The following is a 20,000-nucleotide window of genomic DNA, read 5'->3' on the forward strand; positions in this document are numbered from 1 at the left end:
TCCTCCCCCCTCTACAAGGTCAGCCTCAACCACTCGGGCGATTTCTCCATCAAGGTCACAAGGGACGACACCAACGAGGTCATGTAAGTTAATATTATTATTATTATTATTATTATTATTATTTTTATTATCATCTATTTATTATATATATATATATATATATATATATATATATATATATATATTTTTTTTTTTTTTTTTTTTTTTTTTTTTCTTTTTTTCTTTTTTTTTCTTTTTTTTCCTTTTTTTTTTGGGGGGGGGGGTATATGAGGTCACATACTAGCGAATAAACGTGTGAATTAGTGATATCAATAAGAATTCTATCTGTAAGGACTTGCATGCACATCACTGTATAAAATTCACACGCACACGCACATACACACGCGTATACACATGAACATACGCAACCACACGATCACACACACACACACGAGCACAGGCAAAGGCACAGACACACAAATAGGCACACGCAAACGCACACGCACTCTCTCTTTCTCTCCCTCTATCCCCTCCCTTCTTTCTCCCTCTTTCCTAACATATTTTTCCATTTTCCCTACCCTACCTACCCTCCTCCCTATCCCCCTTCCTTCTCTCCCTCTCCCCTAACATTTTTTTCTCAATTCCCTTCCCTTCCACCCTCCTCTTTCTCTCACTCTCCCCAACAATTTTTCCCATTTTCCTTCTCCCTCCTTCCCCCTCCCTATCCTCCCTCCTTCTCTCCTTCTCCCCAACATTTCCCTCCCCATCTTCCTACCCTCCTTTCCCCCCTCCTTCCCTCCTTCTCTCCTTCTCCCCAACATTTTTCCCCATTTCCCTTCCTACCCACCCTCCGTCTCTCCTTCTTCCCAACAATTTTTCCCCATTCCCCCATACCTCCCACTTCCCCCCCCCTCCCTCTCCTCCAAACCTCCCAACCCCCCTCCTTCCCTCTCTCCCCCCAACAACCCCCCCCCCTCCCCACCCCCCTATTTCACCCTTCCCCCTCTTCCCCCCCCCCCAGCTTCGACACCAGCATCGGAGGCTTCACGTACGCCGAGCAGTTCCTCCAAGTATCGACTCGACTTCCCTCAAGCAACCTATACGGCCTTGGGGAGCATTCGCACGCCTCCTTCAAGCACGACCTCGCTTACAAGACGTGGCCCATGTTTGCGAGGGATCAGCCGCCGGGGAATGTGAGTTGGGTGGAGGAGGTGGAGGAGGTGGATGGAGGATGCGGTGGGTGGGGATGTGGGTAAAAGAGTGTGGATGTGGATGTGGGTAATGGGATGTGGAGGTGGATAATGGGATGTGGATAATGGGATGTGGATGTGGATAATGGGATGGGGATGTAGATAATGGGATATGGATAATGGAATGTGGATGTGGATAATGGATGGGGATGTGGATAATGGCATGTGGATGTGGATATGAATGTGGGGGTGGATAAGTAAATGTGGAAATGAATGTGGATGTGATAAATGAATGTTGAAATGAATGTGGATATGGGTAGATGTATCCGGAAATGACCACAGATATGGTTAAATGAATGTTGATATGAATGTAGGTGTGGATAAGTGAATATGGAAATGAATGTAGCTATATGTATATAGATAAATGAATGGAATAAACATGGATATAGGTAAATAAAAATAAAAATGAATGTGGATATGGATAGTTTAATACGGAAATGAATGTGAATATGAACCAATGAATATGGAAATGAATATAAATATGAATATAATGATAATAGAGTTAATAACTAATAACATTTGATGAAAAGAAAGCTTCCTATCCACGCACCATATTGTACAAAGCTTGAACAACCGTCTCCTTTTGTTCCATGCAGGTTGGCGAGAACTTGTACGGTGTTCATCCAATGTACTTGGTCGTCGAGGAAAATGGGTCGAGTCATGCTGTCCTCTGGCTGAACAGCAATGCTATGGGTGAGGATGTGCTGTGGTTGAGTTTATTATTATTATTATTATTGTTATTGTTATTATTAGTATTATAATTATCATCATTATAATAATAATAATAATAATAATAATAATAATAATAATAATAATAATAATAATAATAATAATAATAATAATTATTATTATTATTATTATTATTGTTGTTGTTGTTGTTGCTATTATTATTATTTTTTTAGGGGGGGATGTTGTCTTGGTAGATTTTTTTTACGTTTGTATGATTTTATTTCGGTGGTGTTGATTGTGTTATTTCTAATTTTGGTTTTCATTTTTTTTTACCTTTTTCTTCTATCCTCTCTCTGTCTTTTTGTCTGTCTGCCTGCTTTTCCCACTCTTTCTCTCTCTTTCTTTCTTTCTTTCTTTCTCTGTCTCTCCCCCTCTCTTACTCATACACTCTCATCTATTACCTATCACTATCTGCATGTCTGGGTATTTATCTATCTGGCCATCTATGTTTCTGCTTCTCTATATGTCTCTGTCTTGTCTGTGTATTTTTGACTCTTTCCCTTTATCTGTTCCATGGTCAATTATTTTCTTTTTTTTATTTCCTTCCACGTATGATTTCATGTGTCTCTTATTTTGTTTTACGTAAACATTTATACATACTGCATGTCATTCTGTTTTCTTCTTCTTATGTACATATTAAACGTTTTCCTTTTAAACTGTCCTCCACTTTTTTTTTCTTCGTTTTCTCTCATGTATCCTTTTAGGCAGTAACTAAAATAAAACCGGCAAAAACAACGACAAACCACAATAACAGCTCTTTAACTCATTCCTTTGCAGAGGCAGAGACGATGCCCTTGCCTGGCCTGACCTTACGCTCCATCGGGGGCATAATTGACCTGTTCTTCTTCCTCGGTCCGACCCCAGAGCAGGTCGTGGCGCAATACACGAGCGTGATTGGTCGACCGTTCCTGCCTCCCTATTGGTCGCTCGGATTCCAACTTTGCAGGTGACTCCTCATCATTGTTCAGATCACTATTTCATTATTGTTATTATAATTTAATTTTTATTATTTTTTTTAAATATTTGTTATTTCTTTATTATTATCTTTATTAGTATTGCTTTATTATTATTTTTTTTTATTATCTTTATTATTATTTATTTATTATTATTATCTTTATTATTATCTTTATTTTTATTTCTTTATTTCTTTATTATTAGGTTGGTTATTATTATTAAGATCATTGTTTCTTTTACCTAACACGCATATAAATGTATGTATACGTGTTTATGAACGTATTTTTGTATATATGTGTGTATGGGAAATTACTCATAATTGCTAATTAATGTCAACAGATATGGCTATAATTCCCTTGAGAATCTTACGTCGGCTGTGTCTCGCACTCGGCGCCATGGAATTCCTCAGGTACAGTAATTCGTTATTTTTTTCTTCTTCTTATTTTTTTTTTTTACTATTTTGATCTTTATTTGTTATACTGTGTACTAAATTGGTACTGCTGAGTTATTTTTAGTACCCCAATAATGTGAGGTGACATTTAATTGGCTTATATTTGTTAGGTGGATTTTTTTTTTTGCTGTTTTCAGGCCGAATAGAAAATAATGATTCAATACGTTCCGAACCATTGTAATTCTTTCCATGGTGTTTGTCAAGTCAGATCTCATGTGACCTCACACGCACACGCACACGCACACGCACACGCACACGCACACGCACACGCACACACACACACACACACACACACACACACACACACACACACACACACACACACACACACACACACACACACACACACACACACACACACACACACACACGTACACATTTATATATACATATTTATACGTATGTAAAGTGAATGAGGCACACACACACATACACACACACCCACACACACACACACACACACACACACACACACACACACACACACACACACACACATACACACATTTAGAATCTGTATTCAAGAAAACACCATGTCATTTTGTCTTCTCAAACAACGCGCTAAAATATCGCCAGTCATTTGTTTACACTTTGTTTACGTAAAGCATCATCGTGGGTGTGAGCTGATAGGTTTCACTGTCGAGTGTCAGTGTTCATTAAGTTTCGTCTTTGCTCGAGAGTTAGATATAGGCCTACATTTTATGTTAAAAGTTACTGACATTAGAATTGAATTTAAAAAAATGTGATACATCGTCTTTGCTCGAGAGTTAGATACAGGCCTACGTTTTATGTTAAGAGATACTGACATTAGAATTAAAATTAAAAAATGGTGATACTTCGTCTTTGCTCGAGAGTTAAACATAGGCCTACGTTTTATGTTAAGAGATACTGACATTAGAATTAAAATAAAAAAATGGTGATACTTCGTCTTTGCTCGAGAGTTAAACATAGGCCTACGTTTTATGTTAAGAGATACTGACATTAGAATTAAAATTAAAAAATGGTGATACTTCGTCTTTGCTCGAGAGTTAAACATAGGCCTACGTTTTATGTTAAGAGATACTGACATTAGAATTAAAATTAAAAAATGGTGATACTTCGTCTTTGCTCGAGAGTTAAACATAGGCCTACGTTTTATGTTAAAAGATACTGATATTAGAATTTAAATTAAAAAATGGTGATACATCTTCTTCGTTCGAGAGTTAGACATAGGCCTACGTTTTATGTTAAAAGATACTGATATTAAAATCAAATTAAAAAAATGGTGATACATGTAATTAATGATTGAGTTCGAAAAAATACGATGAATTAATATATTTCGCAATAAAAACTGAAGCTATGGTATTTAAAATCCTTGGGTTGTTCGTCTAAATTGGGAATTTCAAAAAGAGTTATAGAAATGCCAACAAACAAAGACATGGTAACAAAAATAATGACTTTTATGCGCTCTCCATGGCGCAACCCGCTTGACTCCACGGTACTAAATCAAGGTCGTGTTATGGAAAGAGGGAAACGATAAAGTATTATTTTTTTTTAATTTGATATTGATGATGATTTGTTATGCCAATAAATATTTTTTTCTCCCTTCCTTCCTATCCCTCCCCCTTCCAATCTCTCCAACTACCTACCCCCTTCCTCCCTTTCATCCCTTCCATACTACCTCCCACTACCTTCCACCCCTTCACCCTCCCTCCCCCTCTCCCAACCCTACCCTCCCCCTATCCTAACCCATTCCACCCCCATCTCCTGCCTCCCAACCCTTCTCTACTCCTACCCTCCCACCCTTCTCCTAACCCATTTCCCTCCCCCACCCCCTCCCTCCTTCCCAACCTCCATCCTCTCCCCCATCTCCTAAACCATTCCACCCACATCCCCTCCCCCCCTCTCCTAACCCATTCCCCCATCCCTCCCACCCACCCCTTCCCCCTCCCCCCCATCCCCCTCTCCCAACCCATCTCCCATCCCCTCCCACCCCACCTCCTTCACCCATCCCACCCCCCTTCCCCCCATTTCCCCTCCCTACTCACCCTTCCCACCTCCCACCCCATTTCCCCCCCTCACCCCCTCCCCCCCTCCCTCCCCTTCCTTCACCTTACCTCCCTCCCTCTCTCCCAGGACGTGCAATACGCCGACATCGACCACATGCACCGGCGTCTGGACTTCACCTACGACGAGGAGAACTTCGCCGGTCTTCCCGATTACATCCGCCAGGTCAAGGAGGAGGGACTGCGCTTCGTCATCATCCTCGATCCGGCGGTCAATGCGGAGGTGAGTTGGGGTGCGGGGTGGGTGGGTGGGGTGGGGTGGGGTGAGGGAGTGGAGGGAGGGGTGGGGTGGTAGGGGTGGGGTGGGGTGGGGGGATGGAGGGGGGGAAGGGAGAGGGGTTGAGGAGGGGTGGAGTGGAGGGAAGAGGAGGTGTGGAGGGGAGGGGTGGAAGGGGGTGGAGGAGGGGAGGGAGAGGTGAAAGAGGTGAAGAGGGGGAGGGGGAGGGGAATGGAGGAGGAGGAGGAGGAGGAGAGAAAGGGAGGGGTGTAGGAGGGGAGAGGAGGAGGAGGAGGGGAGAGGTGGAAGAGGGGAGGAGGAGGGGAAGAGGATGGGGGAGGTAGGGATGGGGGAGGGGGAGGGGTTGATGAGGAGGAGGTGGGTGGAGGAAGGGAGGGATGAAGGAGGGAGGGGTGGGGAGGGGAAGTATGGAGGAAAACAAGGGGAAGAGAGGGGTGGAGGAGGGAGAGGTGAGGAGGCATGGAGAATGGAAAGGAGGAGGGGAGGGGTGGGGAGAGAGGTGGAGGAGGGGAGGGGGGAGGGCAGAGGAGGAAGAAGGGAAAGGGGTGGAGGGGGATGGAGGAGTGGAGGGGGGAGTGGACGGGAGGGAGAGGGGGTGAGGAGGGGTGGAGGGGGGGAGGGAGAGATGAAATAGGTGAAAGAGGGGAGGGGGAGGGGAATGGAGGAGGAGGAGGAGGAGGAGAGAAAGGGAAGGGTGTAGGAGGGGAGAGGAGGAGGAAGGGGAGAGGTGGAAGAGGGGAGGAGGAGGGGAAGGGTGGGGGAGGTAGGGATGGGGGAGGGGGAGGGGTTGATGAGGAGGAGGTGGGGTGGAGGAAGGGAGGGATGAAGGAGGGAGGGGTGGGGAGGGGAAGTATGAGGAAAACAAGGGGAAGAGAGGGGTGGAGGAGGGAGAGGTGAGGAGCATGGAGGAATGGAAAGGAGGAGGGGAGGGGTGGGGAGAGAGGTGGAGGAGGGGAAAGGGGGAGGGCAGAGTGTGAGGAAGAAGGGAAAGGTGGAGTGAGTGTGTGTGTGTTGGGGAAGAGTAGGAGAGGGTGAGAGTGTTGGGGGAGTGTGTGAGTGTTGACCGAAGGATGGGGGTGTGTATGTTTAGGGAGAGGTGGGGGAGCGAGTGTGTGTTGGGGAGGGGTGGGGGAGTTAGTGCGTGGTGGAGGAAGGGTAGCTGGTGTATGTATTGAGGAAGAGTGTTAGTGTTGAGAGAAGGATAGAGATAAAAAAGGGGAAGAGAGGGTGTATCAAATAAGTGTGGCTCAGTGCAGATAGGGTTGGGGTGTGGATAGGTTTGTGGGTATAAAGAAGGAATGGCCGTGGGGGATGGGCATGGGTGTGCGAGATGGGTGTAGATAAAACTGAATGTTATCTTTGTTTATATTAATCAACCATCACCATGACTATCACCAACACAATTAATATATCCATCACTATCATCATGATCATCATTAGTTATTATTATCATTTTCATCATCATCGTCCTCATTAGTTATTATCATTTTATCATCATTATTATTTTCACCACCATCACCATCGCCATCGCCATCACCGTCACCGTCACCACCACCATCATCATCATCACCATCATCATCACATCACCATCACCACCACCATCACTATCACTATCACCATCACCATCACCATCATCATCACCATCATCATCATCATCATCATCATCATCATCATCATCATCACCATCATCATCATCATCACCATCACCATCACTACCACCACCACCACCATACAATTAACCCAACCAATATCACAAATATCACCACCACACAACCCACTACCTAAAAAGAAACACTATACTTCACCACCCCCTTCCCCCCATTTGCTATTTATGTAATTTTTCTTTTGTTTCTCCGCCACAGTTGCCAGCGGGAGAATACCCTGTGCACGAAGCAGGTGTTGCCAATGACGTGTACATCACGTGGCCGGAAGGACAGGCCCCGGATGAGAATTTCGGGGCTGGTGACGTCATGCTGGGATACGTGAGTAAATGTTGTTAATTTCAAAAGGTTGAAGATTTTTTATTTTTTATTTTTTATTTTTATTTTTAAGTGTGTTTAGTTTATTTTCGTTTGTAATGGATGTGTTTACATTGGCTGATTTATATGGTATCTCTTGAAAAATGAATTATATGAATAATGATGATGATGCCGATAAGAACAGAAGATAATAACAGTAATGATAATCATAATGAGTATGATAATAATGATAATGTTGATAAGACTGATACTATTATTGATGAGGGTGAGCATGATAATGATGGCATTGATGATAATGATGTGCTACAATTAACCTTGCTCAGCTAAATGAGAAACTTTAATTTTATGTTTACCTTTCTCTTAGTGAGAATTATTATTCATTCATCTAGGGGATTAGTCAAAAAAATGTAGGAGCAAAATTAATCATAATTTTCTAAGCTTAAATTCAAATCTTAATACTGTATGTTTGAAATTCTATCATCATACCTATTATTTCTTTCCAAATGTTTCAAAACAATTTATCAAAAAGTTTAACTTCCATTTCCAATTGGTTCTTATCCTTCATTTACTTTCATTAACTTGTATGATTTTTATAATTTTATATTAGTGCATAAAGATACATTTCAGCTTGTTTCAACAGGACATTAATTTCATCCAACAAAATAGCCATCGGCACTAATAATCAGAATTATTCCAATAGTAATTACGAGATTCAAATATTAAAGTAACTTTCATAAGCTCGGATAATCTTATGTTATTCTTTTCTGTTCTCACACAACCGATATTTTTTATAGTTTGTTAACGTTGGATCGTTCAACAAAATATGTAATTAATCAGTTAAATAATTCATTCAGGGATGCAGTAAGATTGTGAAAAAATATTAAACTAATACACTTATACAAGATATAAATATAAATATGAAGATAAGGATGGATATAAATATAAATATGAAGATAAAGATGAATATAAATATAAATATGAAGATAAAGATGAATATAAATATAAATATGAAGATAAAGATGAATATAAATATAAATATGAAGATAAAGATGAATATAAATATAAATATGAAGATAAAGATGAATATAAATATAGATATGAAGATAAAGATGAATATAAATATAAATATGAGGATAAAGATGAATATAAATATGAATATGAAGATAAAGACGAATATAAATATAAATATGAAGATGAAGATGAATATAAATGTAAATATGAAGATAAAGATGAATATAAATATAAATATGAAGATAAAGATGAATATGAATATAAATATGAAGATAAAGATGAATATAAACATAAATATGAAGATAAAGATAAAATATAAATATAAATATGAATATAAGCATAAATATGAAAAGAAAGCTAAGAATAAATAAAAAAAATAAAGATGTTTCCCCTCTAACCTAACCCTCGTTTTCTATGTCCGCAGGTCTGGCCCGACAACCGAACCGCCTTCCCCGACTTCTTCCGACAGAAAACGAGGGACTGGTGGACGGAGCAGATCGTCGACTTCCACAAAACCCTCGAATTTGATGGCCTGTGGATCGTAAGTCGGAGTTTCGGAAATGTTATTGTCGTGTTGATTATTATTATTTTTTTTTTTTCAGGGATATTGTTTATAGGGTTTTGATATTATTTCGAGTTTTGGAGGAAGGGAAGAATAATGGAAGGGAAGGGAGAGAGGGGGAAAGGCAAAATAAGAGAAAGCGAGAAAAAAGAGTGAGAAAGAAAGAACAAGAGTGAGAGAGAGAGAGAGAGAGGGAGAGAGAGAGAGAGAGAGAGAGAGAGAGAGAGAGAGAGAGAGAGAGAGAGAGAAAGAAAATATATGTATATATATATATACATAAATGCATATACATACATACATATACATATATATATATATATATATATATATATATATATATATATATATATATATATGTGTGTGTGTGTGTGTGTGTGTGTGTGTGTGTGTGTGTTTATTCCCATTGCTAATCAGTCACTTATTTATAGGATATCAAATTAATCGCATACAATTCCTTTCAAAAAGAAATAAACTGACAGATAAATCTAATGGTCAACTGAACAGTGATCTCAGTGGAAATAACCAATTCAAGTTATGCCTATTCTTTTAATTTATTTACCATTCATTTCACCTAGTCATTTATTTCCATTTTATTCACTAACTTCATCTATTCTACCCCCCCCCCTCCCCACAGTGATCTTAGTGAAAATAACCAATTAAAGTTATGCCCATTTTGTTGGTTTCTTTACCACTCATTTCACCTAGTCATTTTTCCCATTTATTTCCTAACTTCATCTATCCCCCCCTCCCCGAATGATCTCAGGAGAAAGTAATCAATTAAAGTTATGCCTATTCTTTTAATTTATTTACCACTCATTTCACCTAGTCATTTATTCCCATTTATTTCCTAGCTTCATCTATCCCCCCCCCCCGAATGATCTCAGGAGAAATAACCAATAAAAGTTATGCCCATTCTGTTGGTTTATTTACCATTCATTTCACCTTGTCATTTCTTCCCATTTTATTCACTAACTTCATCAATTCTCCCCCCTTCCCCCCCACAGTGATAATGAAAATAACCAGTTAAAGTTATGCCTATTCTTTTATTAGTCATTTATACTAGTCATATTTTATATTGGTCATTTATTTCCATTTATTTCCTTTCATCTATTCCCCCCCCCCCCGCCCCCCCCGCCTCCTTAAGGACATGAACGAGCCGGCCAACTTCGGCACGAACGAGCAGCGTCCTTGGAACTGGCCGGAGGAGTGGGGGTCCTGGAGCCTCGCCTGCCCCCCCTCCCCGTGGGACGACCCCCCCTACGTCACCGCCGCCGCATCCGTCTGGGGGGAAGATAAGAGGTGAGGAAGAGGAGGAAGGAAGGGAATAACGAAGAGAAAAGGGATGAGTATATGTAAAAAAAGAGGAGAAAAGGGATAAGTATATGTATATATGTCGTATATTTGATTTTCCTTTCTAATAAGTTAGAATATAATCTTGGTGAATTTCTGTTATCATTATGGCGGGGGAATTTCCAAAATCGTGAAATTACACAATCTTTTCAACATTTCTATAGTATTACATGACTATGAACTTCATTAACGTTTTTAATCTCTGGTAGTGTCGCCACCACCCGGCATTTTAGAGTTTTGACGAACCCCGAGAAAACCCAATTTTGACTTACCAAATTTTAATATGGGTAGCATGACTTTACAGTATTCAGGCTCGTGAGATGGATTGAATTAATTCCACTGTTCCAGGCGTATAATGGTCATGGAAACGTTTTTAAAATTCACGTATCAGACATTACAGTATTCAATTTTCAGGTAAAAATATGTGTATGTGTGTGCGTGAGGGGGATATGTTTGTGTATAATACGTATATATGTATATATATACAATATATATATTATATATTCATCATATATATATATATATATATATATATATATATATATATATATATATATACATGTGTGTGTGTGTATGTATGTATGTATGATTCTACATGTATACATACATATATGTATATATATATATATATACATAAATATATATATGTGTATTATATATATATATATATATATATATATATATATATATATATATATATATATATATATAAAGAGAGAGACAGGGATGGCTTACTAGATACACAAGCTAACAAAAAGAAAGACAAACACCTACAGCTCCCATCTCGTTCCTTCCCCCAACCAACCGCCCCCGACCTCTGCCTCCCGACCAGACTATCGGACAAGACCCTGTGCATGGTGGCCAGGCAGGGCGAAGAGAGGGAACTGCGCCACTATGACGTCCACAACCTCTACGGCTGGTCCGAGACGAAGCCCACGCTCGAGTAGGTTGTCTTGGTCGTTGAGTTGCATGAGATTTTATGAGATTATGAGAAGAGTGACTTTTTTGTATTTGTATATACGGGTGTGGGATGTTAGTATAGGTGTGATGGAGATATACATATGTAAATACAGACACAGGTACACACATATACAACATGGAATAGGTTAGTTAGCCATCCATTTATTTATTTAGTCAGTCAGTCAGTCAGTCAGTCAGTCAGTCAGTCAGTCAGTCAGTCAGCCCGTCCGTCAGGCCGTCAGTCAGTCAGTCAGTCAGACAGTCAGTCAGTCAGTCCGTCAGGCTGTCAGTCAGTCAGTCAGTCAGACAGTCAGTCAGTCAATCAGTCAGTCAGACTGAGTCAGTCAGATAGATAAACACTTAGTTAAACAAACAAACAAATAAACACACAGACGCACACACAAACAAAAAACAAACAACGAAAACAAATACACACAAACTCACACACACCCACACACACAAACACGCACACACAAACAAACACACACACACACACACACACCCCCCCACCCACCCACCCATACACACACACACGCCCACACCTCCTAACCCCCCCCCCTAAACCTCCACCCCAACGTAGAACAAACACCCCACCCCCTGCCTCCTCCCCTCCTCCCCCAGGGCCCTCCAAGCGGCAACGGGCAAGAGGGGCTTCGTGGTGACCCGGTCGACGTACCCGAGCAGCGGCAGGTGGGCGGGGCACTGGCTGGGGGACAACGCGGCCAACTGGAATCACCTCGGGGACTCTATCACAGGTGAGGGAGAAGGAGAGGGAGGAAAGAAGGGGAGGGAGGAAAAGGGGGAGTGTAGAAGGAAAGAGAGAATAGAAGAGAGGATGAGAAAAAAGAGAGAAAGGAAGGAAGATAGAGAGAGAAGAGGAAGAAAAAGATGAGAGGAAGGAAAAAAAGAAGAGAGGAAGACAGGGTATGAGAGTGTGTGAAAGAGAGAGAGAGAGAGAGAGAGAGAGAGAGAGAGAGAGAGAGAGAGAGAGAGAGAGAGAGAGAGAGAGAGAGAGAGAGAGAGAGAGAGAGAGAGAGGGAAAGGAGGGTAGAGAGGGAGAGGGAAAGGATGGGAAGGGAGAGGGAGAGGGAGAGGGAGAGGGAGAGGAGAGGGAGAGGGAGAGGAAGAGGGAGAGTGAGAGGGAGAGGGAGAGGGAGAGGGAGAGAGGAGAGAGAGAGAGAGAGAGAGAGAGAGAGAGAGAGAGAGAGAGAGAGAGAGAGAGAGAGAGAGAGAGAGAGAGAGAGAGAGAGAGGGAGAGAGAGAGGGAGAAGGAGAGGATGGATGTGAGGGAGAGGGTGAGGGAGAGGGAGGAGAGGGAGAGGGAGAGGGAGGGAGAGGGAGAGGGAGAGGGAGAGGGAGAGAGAGGAGAGGGAGAGGAGAGGGAGAGGAGAGAGGGAGAGAGAGAGAGAGAGAGAGAGAGAGAGAGAGAGAGAGAGAGAGAGAGAGAGAAGAGAGAGGAGAGAGGGAGAGGGAGAGGGAAAGGGATGGGAAGAGAGAGGGAGAGGGAGAGGGAGAGGGAGAGGGAGAGGGAGAGGGAGAGGGAGAGGGAGAGAGGAGAGGGAGAGGGAGAGAGAGAGAGAGAGAGAGAGAGAGAGAGAGAGAGAGAGAGAGAGAGAGATAGATAGATAGATAGATAGATAGATAGATGAGAGAGAGAGAGAGAGAGAGAGAGAGAGAGAGAGAGAGAGGGAGAGGAGAAGGAGAGGATGGGAGGGAGAGGGAGAGGGAGAGGGAGAGGGAGAGGGAGAGGGAGAGGGAGAGGAGAGGTGAGAGGGAGAGGGAGAGGGAGAGAGAGAGAGAGAGAGAGAGAGAGAGAGAGAGAGAGAGAGAGAGAGAGAGAGAGAGAAGAGAGGGAGAGGAGAGGAGAAGGAGAGGATGGGAGAGGGAGAGGGAGAGGGAGAGGGAGAGGGAGAGGGAGAGGGAGAGGGAGAGGGAGAGGGAGAGGAGAGGAGAGGGAGAGGAGAGAGAGAGAGAGAGAGAGAGAGAGAGAGAGAGAGAGAGAGAGAGAGAGAGAGAGAAAAGATCAGAAACAAGTGATACAAAGAACATTGCAACCCCTCCCTCCCCCCCCCCCAAAAAAAAAGAAAAAATCTAAAACCCGCATACACCAAAAATGAAAAACACAAATCAACATCCACACACAAATCCGCCTCTTTCTCTCCAGGAATGCTGGAATTCAACCTGTTCGGAATACCCTACGTTGGTGCGGATATTTGCGGATTCTTCGACAACGCAGAAGAGGAGATGTGCGAACGGTGGATGGAGTTGGGCGCCTTCTACCCCTACAGCCGGAGCCACAACACCCTGGGCGCGAACGACCATGTATGTTGGGAATGATGGTTTGTGTAGGACGGGGTGGGGGTGGGTGGGGTGATGGCCGTTGTGGAAGGTTGGTTATTATTATTATTATTATTGTTATTATTGTTATTGTTATTATTGTTATTATTGTTATTATTGTTATTATTATTATTATTATTATTATTATTATTATTATTATTATTATTGTTATTATTATTATAATTATTGTTATTACTATTATTATTATTATTATTATTATTATTATTATTATTATTATTATTATTATTATTATTATTATTATTATTATTGTTATTATTATTATTATTATTATTATTATTATTATTATTATTATTATTATTATTATTATTACTATTATTATTGTTATTATTATTATTATTATTATTATTATTATGATTATTATTATTATAGTAAGCTATATAAAGAGCCACACTGAAAAAAATCTAAATTTATACCACCATAGTTATCAGTGCAGGTCAAGATACACCTAAGAAAGAATTAAAGAATAAAAGTCAGCTATTTACGTAAGAAAAGCATGTCAGCTGATCTTTTAAACTTATCAAGAAGAGTCGGAGAAGTTACAATCTCTGAAGGCAATCTATTCCAAAGTTGGTTGGGAATTATGATATTTTTTGGGTTTGTTTGGATTGTTGTTTACTGTTGTTGTTTCTTGTATTGTTTATTTGTGTAGACGTTTATGTTTATATATCTTTCCTGAGATTGTGAAAGAATGCGTTTATTTGTATAATCATATATCTGTCTATTCATTTATAGTGTGCAATATGCTATGCATTTTCTACGAAGAAAAGATTAACTGCTTAAGAAAAAGGGAGATTTAGAAATCTATTACATAATTAAGAACAGCCCGCAGATACACAGGTCTTTGTGCGTCGTCTAACTGTTAATCCACACCATACCTAACTCTCAGTGCCAAATCAACGCTTCACCCCATAGGCTTCGTCATAGGCGTAGGAAAAGGGGGAGCAGCGGGGGTAACTGCCCCCCTCCCCCTCTTTAGTGTGGAGGGGGGCGGGTCCCAACTTCTGATACCCACTCCTCAATTTTTCGAGAACGTTCCCTGTAAATAAACAGTGTATTTCCTTACCCAGTTGTTTAGAATAGTGACCCCCTGCAACTGAGAAGGCAACTACATCTGAGTTTGGTGTTCAAAATGAAATAACCATTTTATGTCTTGTATTATCTAAATAAAAACTATCTGACATTTTAGTGCAGGAAGTAATGAGTCAATCTCTTTAAATCTGCTAAAATCCAGGAGCTTCCGGGGGCTTCACTCACTGGTTCCCCACCGGGCCTGCAACCCCCATTTATTCTTGGTTGGAACCTCCTTCGCCCCCACTTCAAAATACCTTCCTACGCCTATGTTCATAATTGTTTACCGGGAAGTTCATGCTGAACATCTTAATACGGGCTGATAGAATTCATTAATATAACACAGAGGTAACCAGTTTAGCCATCCAAGGCCCTTTCTCACTGAAAGTTATGGGAACCGAACGCATTTCCCATCACGAGCGTCCTTCGCCTTCAAGATCCTAGCTACGATTTTTCTCGATTTTCAAACGGGGTATTTCATCTTGTTATAATGGTATATGTATTAAATTAATGTCAAACATCTTCGCATCACTCTTGTTATTATTACGATTTTCATTGTATTTGTGTTATAATTATCATTAATATTTGTCATGATAAAATCCTCACATCCATGTTTATATTTATATTCTCTTTGTTTCCACGCAGGATCCCGGCTTATGGCCCAGCGTAGCGGCGTCTAGCAGAAAGGCGCTGAGAATCCGCTACACTCTGCTGCCGTACCTGTACACGCTACATTTCCTCGCCGCTACGACAGGTTCTACTGTTGTGAGGCCGCTTTTCTTCGAGTAGGTTCTCTTATTTATTGATTTATTTATGTATTAGGGTGTGTCTGATTATTAATTTCCTATTCCCGTCAATCGTTATATGTTTTATTGTTGTTAATAATATTATTTGGGGGATGTTTGTTTGGGTATTTTCCAGTTATCATTATTATTAGTTTTTTTTCTTGCTCTTAATCTTGCCTTTGTTTTATTTTTTCTTCGCATTTATTCTAACTTTGTAGCTGCTGCCATGGTTTGAAAAAATAAATTTAGCTATTTCATTGTTAATATTTCCGGTTTTGCTTCATTGCCTCTTTAACCACGATTTCAGTCATTTCTTACAGGAAAGTAAAACAATGAAAACAACATTAATGATTCATTATCAGACTTACTGTATATTTGTTATTGGGTAAGATTATAAAGATATATTTGACTCATGGGTCATAACTCATAAATCTCAATTGATTTAAACACTGAGGCTAATGCTGAATAAACTACAGATTTCTTAATGGAAATAAGACAAACCCATTATTTTTTGCATAAATGTATTTTTTTGGAAATAAGACAAACCCATTATTTTTGCATAAACTCTAGATTTCTTATTGGAGATAAGACAAACCCATTATTTTTATTGTCTCATTTTTAGGTTTCCAAATATTGTCGATACCTGGAATATAGATGACCAGTTCCTGTGGGGATCGTGGCTCATGGTCGCCCCTGTTATCCAACATGTGAGTGACGTTTTCTTTGGTGATTTTAAGAGAAAACTTAATTTTGCAGGGCAAACTATGGTAAAAGACAAAGTGTTGTTGGTGATTTTTATGTATCTTTGAACCGACCAAGATTTTCATTGTTTTTAGATTTTAAGAGTTCAGATAAGAACTATACTTAATTTTGTGTTTCCTCTATTATTTTGATATTTAATCATTACAGGGAATGACGTCGAGAAGAGTATATTTCCCCCGAGGTATCTGGTATGACTATTATCAAGTAAGTGTCGCGACTTTTGATTTACAACACACACACACACACACACACACACACACACACACACACACACACACACACACACACACACACACACACACACACACACACACACACACACACACACGCACGCACACACGCACACACACAAACAAACACACACGACCCATCAAAAAGGCAAACAATCCCCAATAATCCCCAAACCCCTTTCAAACCTCCCCCTTCACTGCACCCTCCCCCCCCCCTCTCAAACCTCCCTCCAACCCCCAACCAGCCGAACCAACCCTCCATCAGAGCCTCCTACAGCGCCGCCCACGTGTTCCAGGGCGCCGTGTTCAACCAGACCAACGGGGTCGAGAGGCCGGTGTTGGCTCCGCGCGCCCACGTCCCCCTGTTCGTGCGCGGGGGGGGCGTCCTGGTCACGCAGCGGCCACGAGACAACACGGCGCATTCGAGGTCAGTCGGGGGAAGGTTTGTGTGTGTGTGTGTGCGTGTTTGTGTGTGTGTGTGTGTGTGTGTGTTTGTGTGTGTGTGTGTGTGTGTGTGTGTGTGTGTTTATCTATATGTATGTATGTATCTATATCTATCTATCTATCAATCTATTTATTTATTCATTTATTTATATATTTTCTATCTATTTATCTATCTATCTATCTATCGTCTATCTATCTACCTACCTACCTACCTACCTACCTACCTACCTACCTACCTACCTACCTACCTACCTACCTACCTCTCTACCTACCTACCTATCTAGGCAACCCCACCCACAATTTAATTTCCCCCGCGGCGCCTCCTTCGCCTAACCCGAAAGCCCTCCTTCCCGCCGACTCAAAGGACGCTCCCTCCTTCGCCCCCGCACAGGAAGGAGCCTCTGGGATTGATCGTCGCTCCCGATTGGGCCAAGGAAGCTTCTGGAACCTTCTTCTGGGACGACGGCGAAGGAATCGGTAAGGAGCCCTTCTTGCTGAGGTGTTTGGGGGGGGGGGGGTCGGCGAGAGAGAGAGAGGGGGCGGGGGAGGGGAAGGGTTTAGTTCTGGGAGGATTCGTTTAGCAGGGAGGGAGGGTGAGGGAGGGAGAGGGAGGGAGGGAGGGAGAGGGAGGGAGGGAGGGAGAGGGAGGGAGGGAGGGAGGGAGGAAGAGGGAGGGAGAGGGCGGGAGGGAGGGAGAGGGAGGGAGGGAGGGAGGGAGGGAGAGGGGAGGGTGGGAGAGAGGGAAAAGAGAGAGAGAGAGAGTGGAGGGAGAGAGAGAGAGGGAGGGAGGGAGAGAAGGGGAAAGAGAGAGAGATCGGGAGGGAGGAAGGGAGACAGGAGAGAGAGAGAGAGAGAGAGAGAGAGAGAGAGAGAGAGAGAGAGAGAGAGAGAGAGAGAGAGAGAGAGAGAGAGAGAGAGAGAGAGAGAGAGAGAGAGGAAAGAGAGGGAGGGAGTGAGAGAGAAAGGTAGAGAGGAGAGAAGAAGAGGAAGAAGAAGAAGAAGAAGAAGAGAGAGGAGAGTGAAGAGTGAGAGTGAGAGTGAGAGTGAGAGTGAGAGTGAGAGTGAGAGAAGAGAGAAGAGAGAAGAGAGAAGAGAGAAAAGAGAAGAGAGAAGAGAGAGAGAGAGAGAGAGAGAGAGAGAGAGAGAGAGAGAGAGAGAGAGAGAGAGAGAGAGAGAGAGAGAGAGAGAGAAAGAGAGAGGGAAGAGAAGAAAGGGAGAGAGGGAGAGAGAGGGAGTGGGAGAGAGAGAGAGAGAGAGAGAGAGAGAGAGAGAGAGAGAGAGAGAGAGAGAGAGAGAGAGAAGAGAGAAAGAGAGAAGAGAGAAAGAGAGGGAGAGAGGGAGAGAGGGAGAGAGAGAAAGAAAGAAAGAAGAAAGAAAGAAAGAAGAAAGAGAGAGAGAGAGAGAGAGAGAGAGAGAGAGAGAGAGAGAGAGAGAGAGAGAGAGAAAGAAAGAAAGAAAGAAAGAAAGAAAGAAAGAAAGAAAGAAAGAAAGAAAGAAAGAAAGAAAGAAAGAAAGAGAAAGAGAAAAGGAAAGAGAAGGAGAGAGAGAGAGAGAGTTACAGCTAGACATCACACGTACGATTATCTTTGAACCTAGGTTTGAACTGAATAAAGGCGTTAGCTTGATTAATTGCACAAACACAAAGAAATAAACAAACAGAAAAATGTAAACGCTCTAAAACTCTCTCTGTTTTACCACCAACCACTCTGACATCTCTAAAAATAGATTGGAACATGCCATCGCCCGGCAAGCATAAAATGTAAAAATATTTTCGTAGGTCTGTTATGATGGATATAACTGTACACCGATCTCTTTTAGAGTGTAAAGGATCCATCTATCCATTTTATATTAATTTCTCCCTTTTTCATGTTTTATTAGAATTCTCTTACGTAAGCTACCTTCCCCATAATCCCGAAAATCATCATATTGAAACCGAATTCTCATGCTCCTCGAACAGGGTATATATCTCACCGGAAAATAGATTAAGTGGGCGGGGTAGACCTTCCTACGTCAATGTCAGATCTTCCATTACTAAGGGTAAATTGATAACCCTCCGAAGCAACCCGGATTTAGGCATGTGTTTACATCCCTGTTGAGTAAAAGAGATGTTTGGTTCCATGGGCTGTACAGGTAATCATTTCTTGGTATGTGTTTAGGTCCACGCGGCGTGTATGTAATGCTTTATTATTATTATTATTATTATCATTATTATTATTATTATTATTATTATTATTATTATTATTATTATTATTATTATTATTATTATTATTATTATTAATGCTTTATTATTATTATTATTATCATTATTATCATTGTTGTCATTATTGTTATCATTATTATTATTATTTTTAGGTAACACGCGAGGTATATTAGTTTATGTGAATCGAGCAACGTGTAATTTTTCTTAATGTATATTTGGTAAGTCATTATTTGTTGATTTATTTATATCAGATTTATCCTCTGTGACGTCATGCTTTGATTATAAAATCAAAGGGTATCTAGAAGACAGTATAAAAGAAAACGGGAAAGAACGTGTATCCAATGAATGTCGATATTTTTTCGCCCACATGCAAGAAAGCTCGAAAAAAGGCGGGAAAAAAGATCAGCGTATAGACACAAAGCAGCGGGGTAAAAAAATATAAAAATAAGGAACAAGGAATATCCATTTCACACAATATATGGAAAAAATACGATAAAAAAGGGAAGCGGGAGCGAGAGAAATAAAAAGGGAGGGGCATGGAGGAAAAAATAAATAATAGAATGTTGAATTGTTCGGTATTCTCGTGTAGATTTCCCCCCTCTGGCGGCACTTTGACCGCGATCGCCTTTTGTCATACCGCGTGAG

At 41.3% G+C, this 20,000-nt stretch overlaps 1 protein-coding gene across 1 annotated transcript in view; it reads left to right on the forward strand.

The window, feature by feature from the left end:
* LOC113821545 (maltase-glucoamylase-like) overlaps nt 1-20,000 on the forward strand; it is a gene marked incomplete in the record, with an annotated part of 124,496 nt that overhangs the window by 12,694 nt on the left and 91,802 nt on the right. The window contains 17 exon segments of the mRNA XM_070142649.1: nt 1-83; nt 1,001-1,172; nt 1,826-1,922; nt 2,736-2,904; nt 3,252-3,321; nt 5,479-5,631; nt 7,509-7,628; nt 9,061-9,177; nt 10,343-10,497; nt 11,381-11,491; nt 12,130-12,263; nt 13,673-13,830; nt 15,580-15,719; nt 16,342-16,426; nt 16,629-16,685; nt 17,008-17,138; nt 17,547-17,632. The exon segment at nt 1-83 is cut by the window's left edge and continues 69 nt beyond it. Of these exon segments, the coding sequence (XP_069998750.1) occupies nt 1-83; nt 1,001-1,172; nt 1,826-1,922; nt 2,736-2,904; nt 3,252-3,321; nt 5,479-5,631; nt 7,509-7,628; nt 9,061-9,177; nt 10,343-10,497; nt 11,381-11,491; nt 12,130-12,263; nt 13,673-13,830; nt 15,580-15,719; nt 16,342-16,426; nt 16,629-16,685; nt 17,008-17,138; nt 17,547-17,632 (2,038 nt within the window).

This window comes from Penaeus vannamei, chromosome 29 (assembly GCF_042767895.1).
Source record: "Penaeus vannamei isolate JL-2024 chromosome 29, ASM4276789v1, whole genome shotgun sequence".
NCBI classification, from domain to species: domain Eukaryota; kingdom Metazoa; phylum Arthropoda; class Malacostraca; order Decapoda; family Penaeidae; genus Penaeus; species Penaeus vannamei.